General features: G+C 43.3%; 1 protein-coding gene across 1 annotated transcript in view; it reads left to right on the forward strand.

The window, feature by feature from the left end:
• The window catches only part of LOC125894656 (NACHT, LRR and PYD domains-containing protein 1 homolog), an 18014-nt gene continuing 5193 nt past the window's right edge, over nt 1–12821 (forward strand). Inside the window, exons 1-12 of the mRNA XM_049586216.1 lie at nt 1–400; nt 1629–1878; nt 2110–2152; nt 4584–4708; nt 4961–5175; nt 5271–5585; nt 6755–7004; nt 7236–7278; nt 11524–11648; nt 11901–12115; nt 12211–12461; nt 12578–12706. Coding sequence (XP_049442173.1) covers nt 148–400; nt 1629–1878; nt 2110–2152; nt 4584–4708; nt 4961–5175; nt 5271–5585; nt 6755–7004; nt 7236–7278; nt 11524–11648; nt 11901–12115; nt 12211–12461; nt 12578–12706 — 2214 coding nt within the window. The 5' untranslated portion in view covers nt 1–147. The remainder of the gene's footprint in view (nt 401–1628; nt 1879–2109; nt 2153–4583; nt 4709–4960; nt 5176–5270; nt 5586–6754; nt 7005–7235; nt 7279–11523; nt 11649–11900; nt 12116–12210; nt 12462–12577; nt 12707–12821) is intronic.

Raw genomic sequence — 12821 nt, forward strand, 5'->3', positions numbered from 1 at the left:
GGACACAAAACCGGCAGGCACTGTGCGGAGATCGCCAGTGATCGAATCTGCGCAGGCTTGGACCATCTCGGATGAGCCTAATGAGAAACACCTACCGACTCTTGACAAGCACGAGTCATATCTGTGTTGCTTGAATCTGTGAGAAAAATGGAGTCCAAACCCCTAAAAACTATTGTGCAGGACACACTGATGCACCTCAAATGCAGAGATGCAGCTATGTTCTGCCTCGAGCTGGACAGACGCATAAGTGTGCCGGTGGTTACTTTGTTGAAGCTGGCAGCAAAACCTGGAGACACCTCAGAGATGATAGACCATCTGTTTTCAAGCTTCACTGAGGCTGATGCAGTGTCAGTGGCTGTGGATGTACTGAAGGAGATTGACTACGACACACTCAAACTAGGTAAAGTTTTTGCATACTCTGAACAGAAAAGTCTGACCTATCACACTGCAGGACATTTATTCCTCAAGACTGCTTGCAAATAATACACTGTTTGAAAAATTAAGGGAACACTTAAATCACACATCAGATCTTGATGAATGAATTATTCAACTTGAAAATCTTTGCTGATGTATGTTGTATAATTTGTTGAGAAAAAAGTCAATGGAAACCAAAATCAACAACTCACTGAGGGCTGGATTCAAAATCACACTTCAACCAAGTTAAAGTATTCATTTCTTTTGAGCTTTTACATACTTGAGTGTCAGTAGGAGCTGCTCTCACCATATCCTTGATGAATTTGTTTTATGTTTACCATATTCCTTATTTATAAGAGCAAATGTACTGAAGTCAAGCCCTGCTGAAAATTGTTCTTAAAAGAAACCCAACAATATATGGAAACACTTCTTATTTCAGACAACGTGAACGCAGTTATGTCGTACCCTCAACATTGTACTGCATGGTCTCCAGTTACCTTCACCATGCATTATAGTATTATTACCTCCGCCAAGGAGGTTATGTTTTCGCCAGCGTTGGTCTGTTTGTCTGCAAAATAACTCAAAAAGTTATGAACATGTTTTGATGAAATTTTCAGGAAAGATGGATAATGGGACAAGGAACAGATGATAAAATTTTGTTGGTGATCGGTTGAAGCACAGTAGATAAAATAATAAATAAAGTCTATCGTCTGACATAGAATTAGAATAATTCCAATTTCTAAAGACGGTGAAAATAGCGCCATCTAGTGGCCGGAAAGCACATCTTGTTCTACTTGCTAAATATTGTAATTCTGAAGTTGAAATTAATGTTCTGTGTTGGAAAAAAGAAAGTGAAAAATACAGAAAAAACATACTATATTCTGTGTTGGTACAAAATAAAAACGAAATAAATACACTACAGTGTCTCCATGGTGAAGGCATATATAACCTAATAATGATAGTGATGCAGATAACCTAATTGTGATGCAGGCTGCAAAATGTGATACAGAGGGGGAGGGAATATCAGCTACTTGGGGGAGGTTTGCACTCTCTGAGTGCTTTTCTAGTTTATTATTTGTTGTTTTTGAATTTATGTCTAAAGTCTATTTTTTAAAAATCTATTGTCTTTTCTTTCTCTCCTTTCGATTTTTTATTTATATGTATAGTTTATTTATTATTATTTCTACTTATTCATTTCTGTTGTATTCCCGTAGAGGAGCGCTTGAGAAAAAGCAGAGCTGAGCTGATCCATGGTGTGAGCAACATTGAACCAATTTTGGATGAGCTCCTCACCAAGGGAATTATTCAGCAGGACAGTTATGATAAAATCAGTGCTCTCCCAACCTCGGCGGAGAAGATGAAGGAACTCCACAATGATCATCTGAAAACTGCTGGAGACAAAGAAATCTTTTCCAGCATCATTGAGAGACTGGAGCCTCATCTTCTCATCGAGGAGACGTTACCGTAAACTCACAGGCTTTTACTTTGGACTTTCTTTATTTGCAATTGATACTTTGTGTGCATAGATTTTTTTCAGATGTGTAGCACTGCCGTCTCTGCCTTGATCAGTGACGCTAATCTCTATACTTAAAATGAGTAAATGAATAAATAAAATGTATGTTTCCTTAAGCCAACTGGAGAAACAGACTGCAAGGGCCATTAGTAAACATAATCAATTATCCTTTATCATTTCAGACTTGATGCACAGCGTGGGATTATTGACCCAGAACCAGTCCATGTGAGTAGATCCTCAGCTGTCTAAAGCATCCTTTTTGCCCTCTGCAGCAGGTTGTTTGTGCTTTGCATCTACTTTTATTTTAATTTTGACATGCATGGATTGATGATTACAATCAAGAGTCAACATTTCAAATATCAATATATAAATACAATATTAAGACTCTGTTCTGCATTGCCTGTTTTTCACCTCAAATGTTTTCAGGAACATATTTGAATGTACTGTTTAGCTGTAAAATGAGAGAGCTGGTCCGCCCAGTGGGCGGTGCTTGTGACTGCAGTTGACTATTTCCACCATAGTGGTCAGGTCATAAACTTTTTTATTTTACAGCTAATCAGTACACTAAAATATGTTTATGAAAATAGGGGTAACACTTTACAATAAGGTACACAAAAGTAGTTTGAGTAGTTAGAGTAGTTACTGAGGAACTAATGAGTAACTAACTGTTAGTTAATGGTCAGTTCTTCATTAACTCATGATCAAATTTCATAGAGGAGTTCATCACGACTTAATAATTAGTGAACTAGTTACTTCATCATTACAGAATCATTACTCATTAACCTGTCCATTAGTTAACCTTTTTATGCCCTAAGGTAAAGTGACACATGAGTAGTCTTTCATTAGGCTACTTCATCATTATCTTTACAATTAGTTCCTTAACAAAAAAAATCGCAGACAACAGGATTCTTGAGAAGAGTTTTATTCATTATTTTCAGACCACATACACATTAATATGACCATCCATGTCATTCTGTACGATGATGCCTTAGAAATAAATATGATAGTGTGTCACATTTTAGGTAGGCTAAGCTTAAAGAATTTATCATGGGGGCTGTGTGTAAAGTACTGTATACTGATCACACCGTTGTTCACAGTACAGTTGTTTGAGGTGCACAAAATTTAAAGTAGTTACTATGAAACAAATTTGGAATGAATGAGGAACTAACTATTAGTTAATGGTCAGTTCTTCAGTAACTCCTGATCAAATTTCAGAGGAGTAGTTACTGAGGAACTAATGAGGAACAAACTATTACTTAATCATTATCTACCCTTTTTGTGTACCCTAAAGTAAAGTGAGACATCAAAATGAGTAGGTAATGAGTACTGAATCATTACCTACTCATTTTGATGTCTTTAGGGTACACAAAAAGGGTAGGTAATGATTAGGTAATAGTTAGTTCCTCATTCATTCCAAATTTTTGGCCGATTGAGCATGTTGAATCGGCGGCGGAGCTTGTCGGTGAGAGAGATCACTCTGATTGGCTGTTCAGGTTTTATTTCCTCATCCCTGTAGCGAGTGAATCTGCCTGTAGTGAAACCGGGGCTAACTGGTGCTTCCTCCTCAGGCTCCACTTCACTCAGCTGCCCACAGACCTGCTGCTTTTTCCCACTTTAACCTGAATGACAAACCGGGGCTAGCTGTGAGGCTAGGGGAGCATTAGCCGCAGCATGACCGGAGGGAAGCACAGCCAGTTAGCCTCTGCTAGCCTCCCAGCTAGCCCCGGCTCTCCGTTTGGATTCAAACGGAGAGCCGAGCCCCGTTTGTTATTCAGATTAAAGTGGGAAGAAGCAGTGGGTTTGTCTGGCAGCTGAGTGAAGTGGAGCCTGCGGAGGGAACACCTGGGCCGTCTGGATGTAATAGTCCGTGGAGGTGTTGCAGTGCTCGGCTGCACAGATAGGAAACCCCTTGGCTGACAGGATGTATCACTCTGTCACTCCGCGCTACTTTGTTAATAGGCTCATTCGAGATGAAGTGCGCCGCCTCGCCTGGAAAGTAGACGAGAAGGCGGCTACAGCGTTAAAGTTACCTCCTGTAGTTTTAGAGTCGTATGTGACACTCAGAGCATATCTGTGATTCAGGGTCTGTCTTCACACAGCTGTGCTAACAACACCAACAGTGCTGACAGAGCCACCTGTGTTAACATGAGGTTGGGAGGGTACCAGAGTTAAGTTTTTTAAGTTTATAAGTTTATTCACTTTATTAATCCCCTGAGGGGAAATTCAATGTTTGAGAGGGTGGGCATTACGCTTTGGCAACTACAGCGTCCCACCAGCTTGGTTCAGGATGGCATTGTCAGTGGTAAATGCTCTATGAGTGTTGTGCAGTGGCAGATTAGCTAGCTGGCATGATAAACACACAGGGCCCAACATGCATTAACAACACTCACAGCAGGACCATCAACCACAACAAAGTACAGAGAAGCTCGAATAACAGCACACTGAGTGAGCGTGACTTCATTCTCTGCTCAGGACGTCATTACTCTTTAAAATCTTTACACAGCAAATAGTTGATTGCAGCTACATTAATGCTCTGAATGTCACATACAGAACCTTTCAAGACTCTTTTCATCTCACCACAACAAAAGTATCAGCTGTACTACTGTTTAGAATATACTGTGAATCTACAGTAAGTTATTACTTTAACCTGTTTCAGATGTCACACAATGATCCTCTTTTGAGTGTGGGGGCAACCGGAAGTGATCTGTTGCCTGAGCATGACTGGATTAAACTTGAGCCTGAAGTGAACTGTGTGGATGCAGACGATGCTCCAATTTACAGGTAAAAAAATGTCTTCAAATACTTCTGCACAGCAAACACATTTTCACAGAAGGAAAACTACGATCTTTTTCGGTGTTTTAACATTAATGCCAATACATAATTACAATTATCGTGGTATTGTTACATTTCACAGCAAATTAAAACAAGGCAGATTTTGTTTTCTGTTTACATTAACGATATTTCTGATCTTACAATATTCTAGCACAAAGGAGACCCAAACTTACAATACTTGTTCTCCCTTTCATGAATTAGCCTGCAGTCTGAAGCAGGTGCCTTTGAATGCAGTGTGTCTGGCTTGCGCTGGGTTTGTAAGGAAAAGGTCAGCTTCAAGTACCAGTTTTGCTCTTGGGAGGGGCACGCAGACAGACTGAAAACCATGTGGTACATCCATGCAGGTCCCCTACTGGACATTACAGTCATTTCTGGAAAGTTAGATGAAGCACATTTGCCACACTGGATCTGCACAGGTAAGCAACATCATATGATAAAAACAAGATGTAACAACCTCAGTAATGTTTGATGTATGTCTTTAAAAACCTTTATACATGTGTGTTTTGTGCAGAAAACAACCCTACAGTTTTAGACAAGTTTGCAGTCGTCCACATAGATACATGTGGAGACATTGTGGAACAAGTGTCTGAGGTCACATCATCCCATGTCAAGTTGTCTGGGCCAATTTTCTCTCCAAGAGGAGTCCTGATGAGAGCCGGCTTCTCCGTGAGAATTAACTGTAAAGTGTTAAAGCTACAAGATCAACATTTAGACAACTCAGAGATCGTAGACCTCCTGGTTTCAAGCTTCACTGGGACTGATGCATTGCCAGCGGCTGTGTGGTTACTGAAGGAGCTTGGCTGTGACGGCGACATACTCAAACTAGGTAAAGTTTTTGCATACTCTGAACAGAAAAGTCTGACCTATCACACTGCAGGACATTTATTCCTCAAGACTGCTTGCAAATAATACACTGTTTGAAAAATTAAGGGAACACTTAAATCACACATCAGATCTTGATGAATGAATTATTCAACTTGAAAATCTTTGCTGATGTATGTTGTATAATTTGTTGAGAAAAAAGTCAATGGAAACCAAAATCAACAACTCACTGAGGGCTGGATTCAAAATCACACTTCAACCAAGTTAAAGTATTCATTTCTTTTGAGCTTTTACATACTTGAGTGTCAGTAGGAGCTGCTCTCACCATATCCTTGATGAATTTGTTTTATGTTTACCATATTCCTTATTTATAAGAGCAAATGTACTGAAGTCAAGCCCTGCTGAAAATTGTTCTTAAAAGAAACCCAACAATATATGGAAACACTTCTTATTTCAGACAACGTGAACGCAGTTATGTCGTACCCTCAACATTGTACTGCATGGTCTCCAGTTACCTTCACCATGCATTATAGTATTATTACCTCCACCAAGGAGGTTATGTTTTCGCCAGCGTTGGTCTGTTTGTCTGCAAAATAACTCAAAAAGTTATGAACATGTTTTGATGAAATTTTCAGGAAAGATGGATAATGGGACAAGGAACAGATGATAAAATTTTGTTGGTGATCGGTTGAAGATAAAATAATAAATAAAGTCTATTGTCTGACAGCCTCAGCAGCAATTCCAATTTCTAAAGACGGTGAAAATAGCGCCATCTAGTGGCCGGAAAGCACATCTTGTTCTACTTGCTAAATATTGTAATTCTGAAGTTGAAATTAATGTTCTGTGTTGGAAAAAAGAAAGTGAAAAATACAAAAAAAAACATACTATATTCTGTGTTGGTACAAAATAAAAACGAAATAAATACACCACAGTGTCTCCATGGTGAAGGCATATATAACCTAATAATGATAGTGATGCAGATAACCTAATTGTGATGCAGGCTGCAAAATGTGATTATTATGTGATCATTTATTATTTGTTGTTTTTGAATTTATGTCTAAAGTCTATTTTTTTAAATCTATTGTCTTTTCTTTCTCTCCTTTCAATTTTTTATTTATATGTATAGTTTATTATTATTATTTCTACTTATTCATTTCTGTTGTATTACCATAGAGGACCACTTGAAAAAAGATAGAGCTGAGCTGGTCCATGGTGTGAGCAACGTTGAACCAATTTTGGATGAGCTCCTCACCAAGGGAGTTATTCAGCAGGACAGTTATGATAAAATCAGTGCTCTCCCAGCCTCGGCGGAGAATATGAAGGAACTCCACGATGATCATCTGAAAACTGCTGGAGACAAAGAAATCTTTTCCAGCATCACTGAGAGACTGGAGTCACATCATCTCACGGAGGAGACGTTACCGTAAACTCACAGGCTTTTACTTTGGGCTTTCTTTATTTGCAATTGATACTTTGTGTGCATAGATTTTTTTCAGATGTGTAGCACTGCCGTCTCTGCCTTGATCAGTGACGCTAATCTCTATACTTAAAATGAGTAAATGAATAAATAAAATGTATGTTTCCTTAAGCCAACTGGAGAAACAGACTGCAAGGGCCATCAGTAAACATAGTCAATTATCCTTTATCATTTCAGACTTGATGCACAGCGTGGGATTATTGACCCAGAACCAGTCCATGTGAGTAGATCCTCAGCTGTCTAAAGCATCCTTTTTGCCCTCTGCAGCAGGTTGTTTGTGCTTTACATCTACTTTTATTTTAATTTTGACATGCATGGATTGATGATTACAATCAAGAGTCAACAGTTCAAATATCAATATATAAATACAATATTATGACTCTGTTTCTGCATTGCCTGTTTTTCACCTCAAATGTTTTCAGGAACATATTTGAATGTACTGTTTAGCTGTAAAATGAGAGAGCTGGTCCGCCTAGTGGGCGGTGCTTGTGACTGCAGTTGACTATTTCCACCATAGTGGTCAGGTCATAAACTTTTTTATTTTACAGCTAAACAGTACACTAAAATATGTTTATGAAAATAGGGAGTAACAGAATCTTGATTCAGATTTGATCAGCGCTGTCAAGTTTGACAGTTTGACTGCAGTTCATGAAGTGATTGACAAAATTGACAGCTACGTTAGAGACTCCAGGTGCCCAGTAGCTCAGTAGGTAGAGCAGGTGTCCCATGTACAAAGACAATGTCCCTGCTGCAACCCTTTGCTGCATGTCATCCTCCCTCTCCCCTCTTCACAATTATCCTGGCCTTTAAAAATATCTTTAAAAAAAATCTTTAAAAAAAAAAAAAAGAGACACTCCTTGGGTCTGATTTGTAGTTTTTGGTGCACTGTAGATTGTAGCAAATGCCACCAGAGGCAATAGGAGGCGCCCTGTGGGCCCACCACCGGCAGGGATAGAAATCGGGGTCGGGTGCATTGTGTGTCGGGCGGCAGGCAGGGGCGGGGCCCATGGCGTGCCGATCCCTGGCGTTGTAGACTGGTTTTTGGTACGTAAAATGTCACCTCTCTGGTGGGGAAGGAGCCAGAGCTGGTGCGGGAGGTGGAGCGGTACCGACTAGATATAGCTGGGCTCACCTTCATGCACAGCACTGGTTCTGGAACTAAACTTCTGGAGAGGGGCTGGACTTGTGCTTTTTCCGGAATTGCTCAGGGTGAGAGGCACCGGGCGGATGTGGGGACACTCACAAGCCCCCGGCTGAGTGCTGCTGTGTTGGGGTTCTCCCCGGAGAACGAGAGGGTCGCCTCGATGTGACTGCAGGTCACAAAGAGAAGGTCTCTGACTGTGGTTTGTGCTTATGCACTGAACGGCAGAGTGGAGTACCCAGCCTTCTTGGAGTTTCTTGGCGGCGTTCTGCAAGGGGTGCTGGCTGGGGACTCCATAGTTCTCCTGGGGGACTTCAACGCTCACATGGGCAATGATGGAGAAACCTGGAGGGGGGTGACTGGGAGGAATGGCCTGCCTGATCTGAATCTGAGTGGTGCTTTGTTATTGGACTTCTGTGCGAGCCATGGACTGGCCATAAGGAACACAATGTCTGAACACGGAGGTTCATAAGTGTACCTGGTACCAGAACACCCTAAGCCTAAGATCATTGATCGACTTTGTGGTCATATCAGCAGATCTGCGGCCGTGTGTCTTGGACACTCAGGTGAGGAGAGCAGCAGAGCTGTCAACTGATCACCACCTGGTGGTGAGTTGGATCAGATGGCGGGGGAGAGCTGGTAAACCCAAACGTGTAGTGAGGGTGAACTGGGAACATCTGGCTGAGGCTCCTGTCCGTGAGGTCTTCAACTCCCACCTCCGGAAGAATTTCTCGTGCATGCCGGGGGAGGTTGGGGACATGGAATCCGAGTGGTCCGTGTTAAAGCCTCCATTGTGGAGGCGGCAGCAAGGAGCTGCGGTCAGAGGCTTGTTGGTGCCTGTCGTGGCGGCAACCTTAGAACCCGCTGGTGGACATCAGTGGTGAGGGAGGCCATTCTGCTGAAGAAGGAGGCCTTTCGGGTCTGGCTGGCCCAGGGGTCTCCTGAAGCAGCAGACAGGTACCGGATGGCCAGAGGGGCTGCAGCTGTGGCGGTCACTGAAGCAAAAACCCAGGTGTGGGAGGAGTTCGGGGAGGCTATGGAGAAGGACTTTCAGTTGGCCTCAAGGAAGTTCTGGCACACTGTTAGACGCCTCAGGAAGGGAAGGCAGAGAGGGAGGACCGCTGACCCAAACTGGGGACATCGTCGGGCGGTGGAAGGAGCACTTTGAGAACCTCCTGAACCCGGCCATCACGTCGACTGAGAACGAGGCAGAGCCTGAAGACTCGGGGGAAATCTCGCCCATATCCCTGGCGGAGGTCGCTGAGGTAATTAAAAAGCTCCCCAGTGGCAAGGCGCCTGGTGTGGATGAAATTCGCCCTGAGATGCTGAAGGCTCTGGGCACTGTTGGGCTGTGTTGGCTGACACGCCTGTTCAGTGTCACGTGGAGGTCGGGTAGAGAGTGGCAGACTGGGGTGGTGGTCCCCATCTTCAAAAAAGGGGATCAGAGGGTGTGTTCCAACTATCGGGGTATCACACTGCTCAGCCTCCCGGGTAAAGTCTATTCCAGGGTGCTGGAAAGGAGGCTCTGACTGATTATCGAACCTCAGATTCAGGAGGAGCAATGCGGATTCCGTCCTGGCCGTGGAACAGTGGACCAGTTCTTTACCCTTGCAAGGCTGCTGGAGGGGGCGTGTTAGTTTGCCCATCCAGTCTACATGTGCTTTGTGTCCCTCGAGGGGTCTTGGGGCAAGTACTGCGGGAGTATGGGGTTCCAGGCTCGCTGCTACGAGCCATTCAGTCCCTGTATGACCAAAGTGAGAGCTGTGTCCGCATTCTCAGTGTGAAGTCGACCATGTTCTCGGTGGGTGTTGGCCTCCGCCAAGGTTGTCCCTTGTCACCAATCCTGTTTGGGAACTTCATGGACAGGATCTCGAGGCGCAGCCGGGGGGAGGAAGGGGTCCAGTTTGGGGACCTCAGAATTGCATCCCTGCTTTTCGCAGATGATGTGGTTCTGTTGGCTCCATCACACCGTGACCTCCAGCATGCACTGGAGCGTTTTGCAGCCGAGTGTGAAGCAGTTGGGATGAGAGTCAGCACCTCCAAGTCTGAGGCCATGGTCCTCTGTCAGAAACCGTTGTTTTGCCCTCTCTGGGTTGGGGGAGAGTTACTGCCTCAAGTGAGGGAGTTAAAGTATCTTGGGGTCTTGTTCACAAATGAGGGTAGAATGGAGCGTGAAATGGATCAGGGGGTCGGTACAGCTTCTGCAGTGATGCAGGCGCTGCGCCAGTCTGTCGTGGCAAAGAGGGAGCTGAGCCAGAAAGCAAAACTTTCAATTTACTGGTCCATCTATGTCCCAACCCTCACCTATGGTCATGAACTCTGGGTAGTGACTGAAAGAATGAGGTCGCGGATACAAGTGGTGGAAATGAGTTTCCTCCCTGGGGTTGCTGGGCTCAGCCTTACAGATAGGGTGAGGAGCTCGGACATGCGGAGGGAGCTCGGAGTAGAGCCACTGCTCCTTTGTGTTGAAAGGGGTCAGTTGAGGTGGCTCGGGCATCTGATCAGGATGCCTCCTGGGCACCTCTGGCCTGGGAACGCCTTGGGGTCCCCCAGGAGGAGCTGGAAAGTGTTGCTGGGGAGAGGGATGTCTGGGATGCTTTGCTTGGCCTGCTGGCCCCGTGACCAGGCCCCGGATAAGTGGATGAAAATGGATGGATGGATGGCAGTAGGAGGAGGAGGGACATAATCTTTTCACAGACTATCTGTCTCATATAATACTTTGTGTATGTTGTGAGAGTTTCAGCAAATGTGACAACAATCTTTTCATAAAAGTTACCTCCTGTAGTTTTAGAATTGTATGTGACACAGAGCATATCTGTGATTCAGGGTCTGTCTTCACACAGCTGTGCTAACAACACCAACAGTGCTGACAGAGCCACCTGTGTTAACATGAGGTTGGGAGGGTACCAGAGGGTGGGCATTACGCTTTGGCAACTACAGCGTCCCACCAGCTTGGTTCAGGATGGCATTGTCAGTGGTAAATGCTCTATGAATGTTGTGCAGTGGCATGTTAGCTAGCTAGCATAATAAACACACAGGGCCCAACATGCATTAACAACACTCACAGCAGGACCATCAACCACAACAAAGTACAGAGAAGCTCGAATAACAGCACACTGAGTGAGCGTGACTTCATTCTCTGCTCAGGACGTCATTGCTCTTTAAAATCTTTTTTCTTTTGATTGCAGCTACATTAATGCTCCGAATGTCACATACAGAACCTTTCAAGACTCTTTTCATCTCACCACAACAAAAGTATCAGCTGTACTACTGTTTCGAATATACTGTGAATCTACAGTAAGTTATTACTTTAACCTGTTTCAGATGTCACACAATGATCCTCTTTTGAGTATGGGGGCAACTGGAAGTGATCTGTTCCCTGAGCATGACTGGATTAAACTTGAGCCTGAAGTGAACTGTGTGGATGCAGACAATGCTCCAACTTACAGGTAAAAAAATGTCTTCAAATACTTTGGCACAGCAAACACATTTTCACAGAAGGAAAACTACGATCTTTTTTGGTGTTTTAACATTAATGCCAATACATAATTACAGTTATCGTGGTATTGTTACATTTCACAGCAAATTAAAACAAGGCAGATTTTGTTTTCTGTTTACATTAACGATATTTCTGATCTTACAATATTCTAGCACAAAGGAGACCCAAACTTACAATACTTGTTCTCCCTTTCATGAATTAGCCTGCAGTCTGAAGCAGGTGCCTTTGAATGCAGTGTGTCTGGCTTGCGCTGGGTTTGTAAGGAAAAGGTCAGCTTCAAGTACCAGTTTTGCTCTTGGGAGGGACACGCAGACAGACTGAAAACCATGTGGTACATACCTGGAGGTCCCCTACTGGACATTACAGTCATTTTTGGAAAGTTAGATGAAGCACATTTGCCACACTGGATCCGCACAGGTAAGCAACATCATATGATGAAAACAAGATGTAACAACCTCAGTAATGTTTGATGTATGTCTTTCAAAACCTTTATACACGTGTGTTTTGTGCAGAAGACAACCCTACAGTTTTAGACAAGTTTGCAGTCCTCCACATAGATACATGTGGAGACATTGTGGAACAAGTGTCTGAGGTCACATCATCCCATGTCAAGTTGTCTCAGCCAACTTTCTCTCCAAGAGGAGTCCTGATGAGAGCCGGCTTCTCCGTGAGAATTCACTGTAAAGTGTTAATATACAAGACCACCAAAACATTCCTCACACTGCATGTCTATGTGATCCCTTGTGATCCGGCTCTAGAAGAGGTGATTACATATCTTACTGGCACCATGTTGATTCACACTTCAAAACACAGGCAGCAATGTTGGCTGCTGTAACCTTGAAGCATCTTTGTGCTGACAATGTCTTTTTCCTCCCACAGAAAATACAGAACAAGGAATTATCCAGTGGATGCAAAGTGATCCAAAAACCATACCCAGAAAAATCCTTGAAAATGCGTGGCCGTCTCATCCTCACAGCTGATATGGTCACTGCAGAAATTTACCCCAAGGTAAAGTTTGGACTGTATTTACTTATTGATTTAATTGTGGTCCAGAAATAAATAAAATGGACTAATATGAAGCTAAAGCCAGGAGATAGTTAGCTTAGCATAGCATAAAGACTGA

This window comes from Epinephelus fuscoguttatus, linkage group LG9 (genome assembly GCF_011397635.1).
Source record: "Epinephelus fuscoguttatus linkage group LG9, E.fuscoguttatus.final_Chr_v1".
NCBI lineage: Eukaryota > Metazoa > Chordata > Actinopteri > Perciformes > Serranidae > Epinephelus > Epinephelus fuscoguttatus.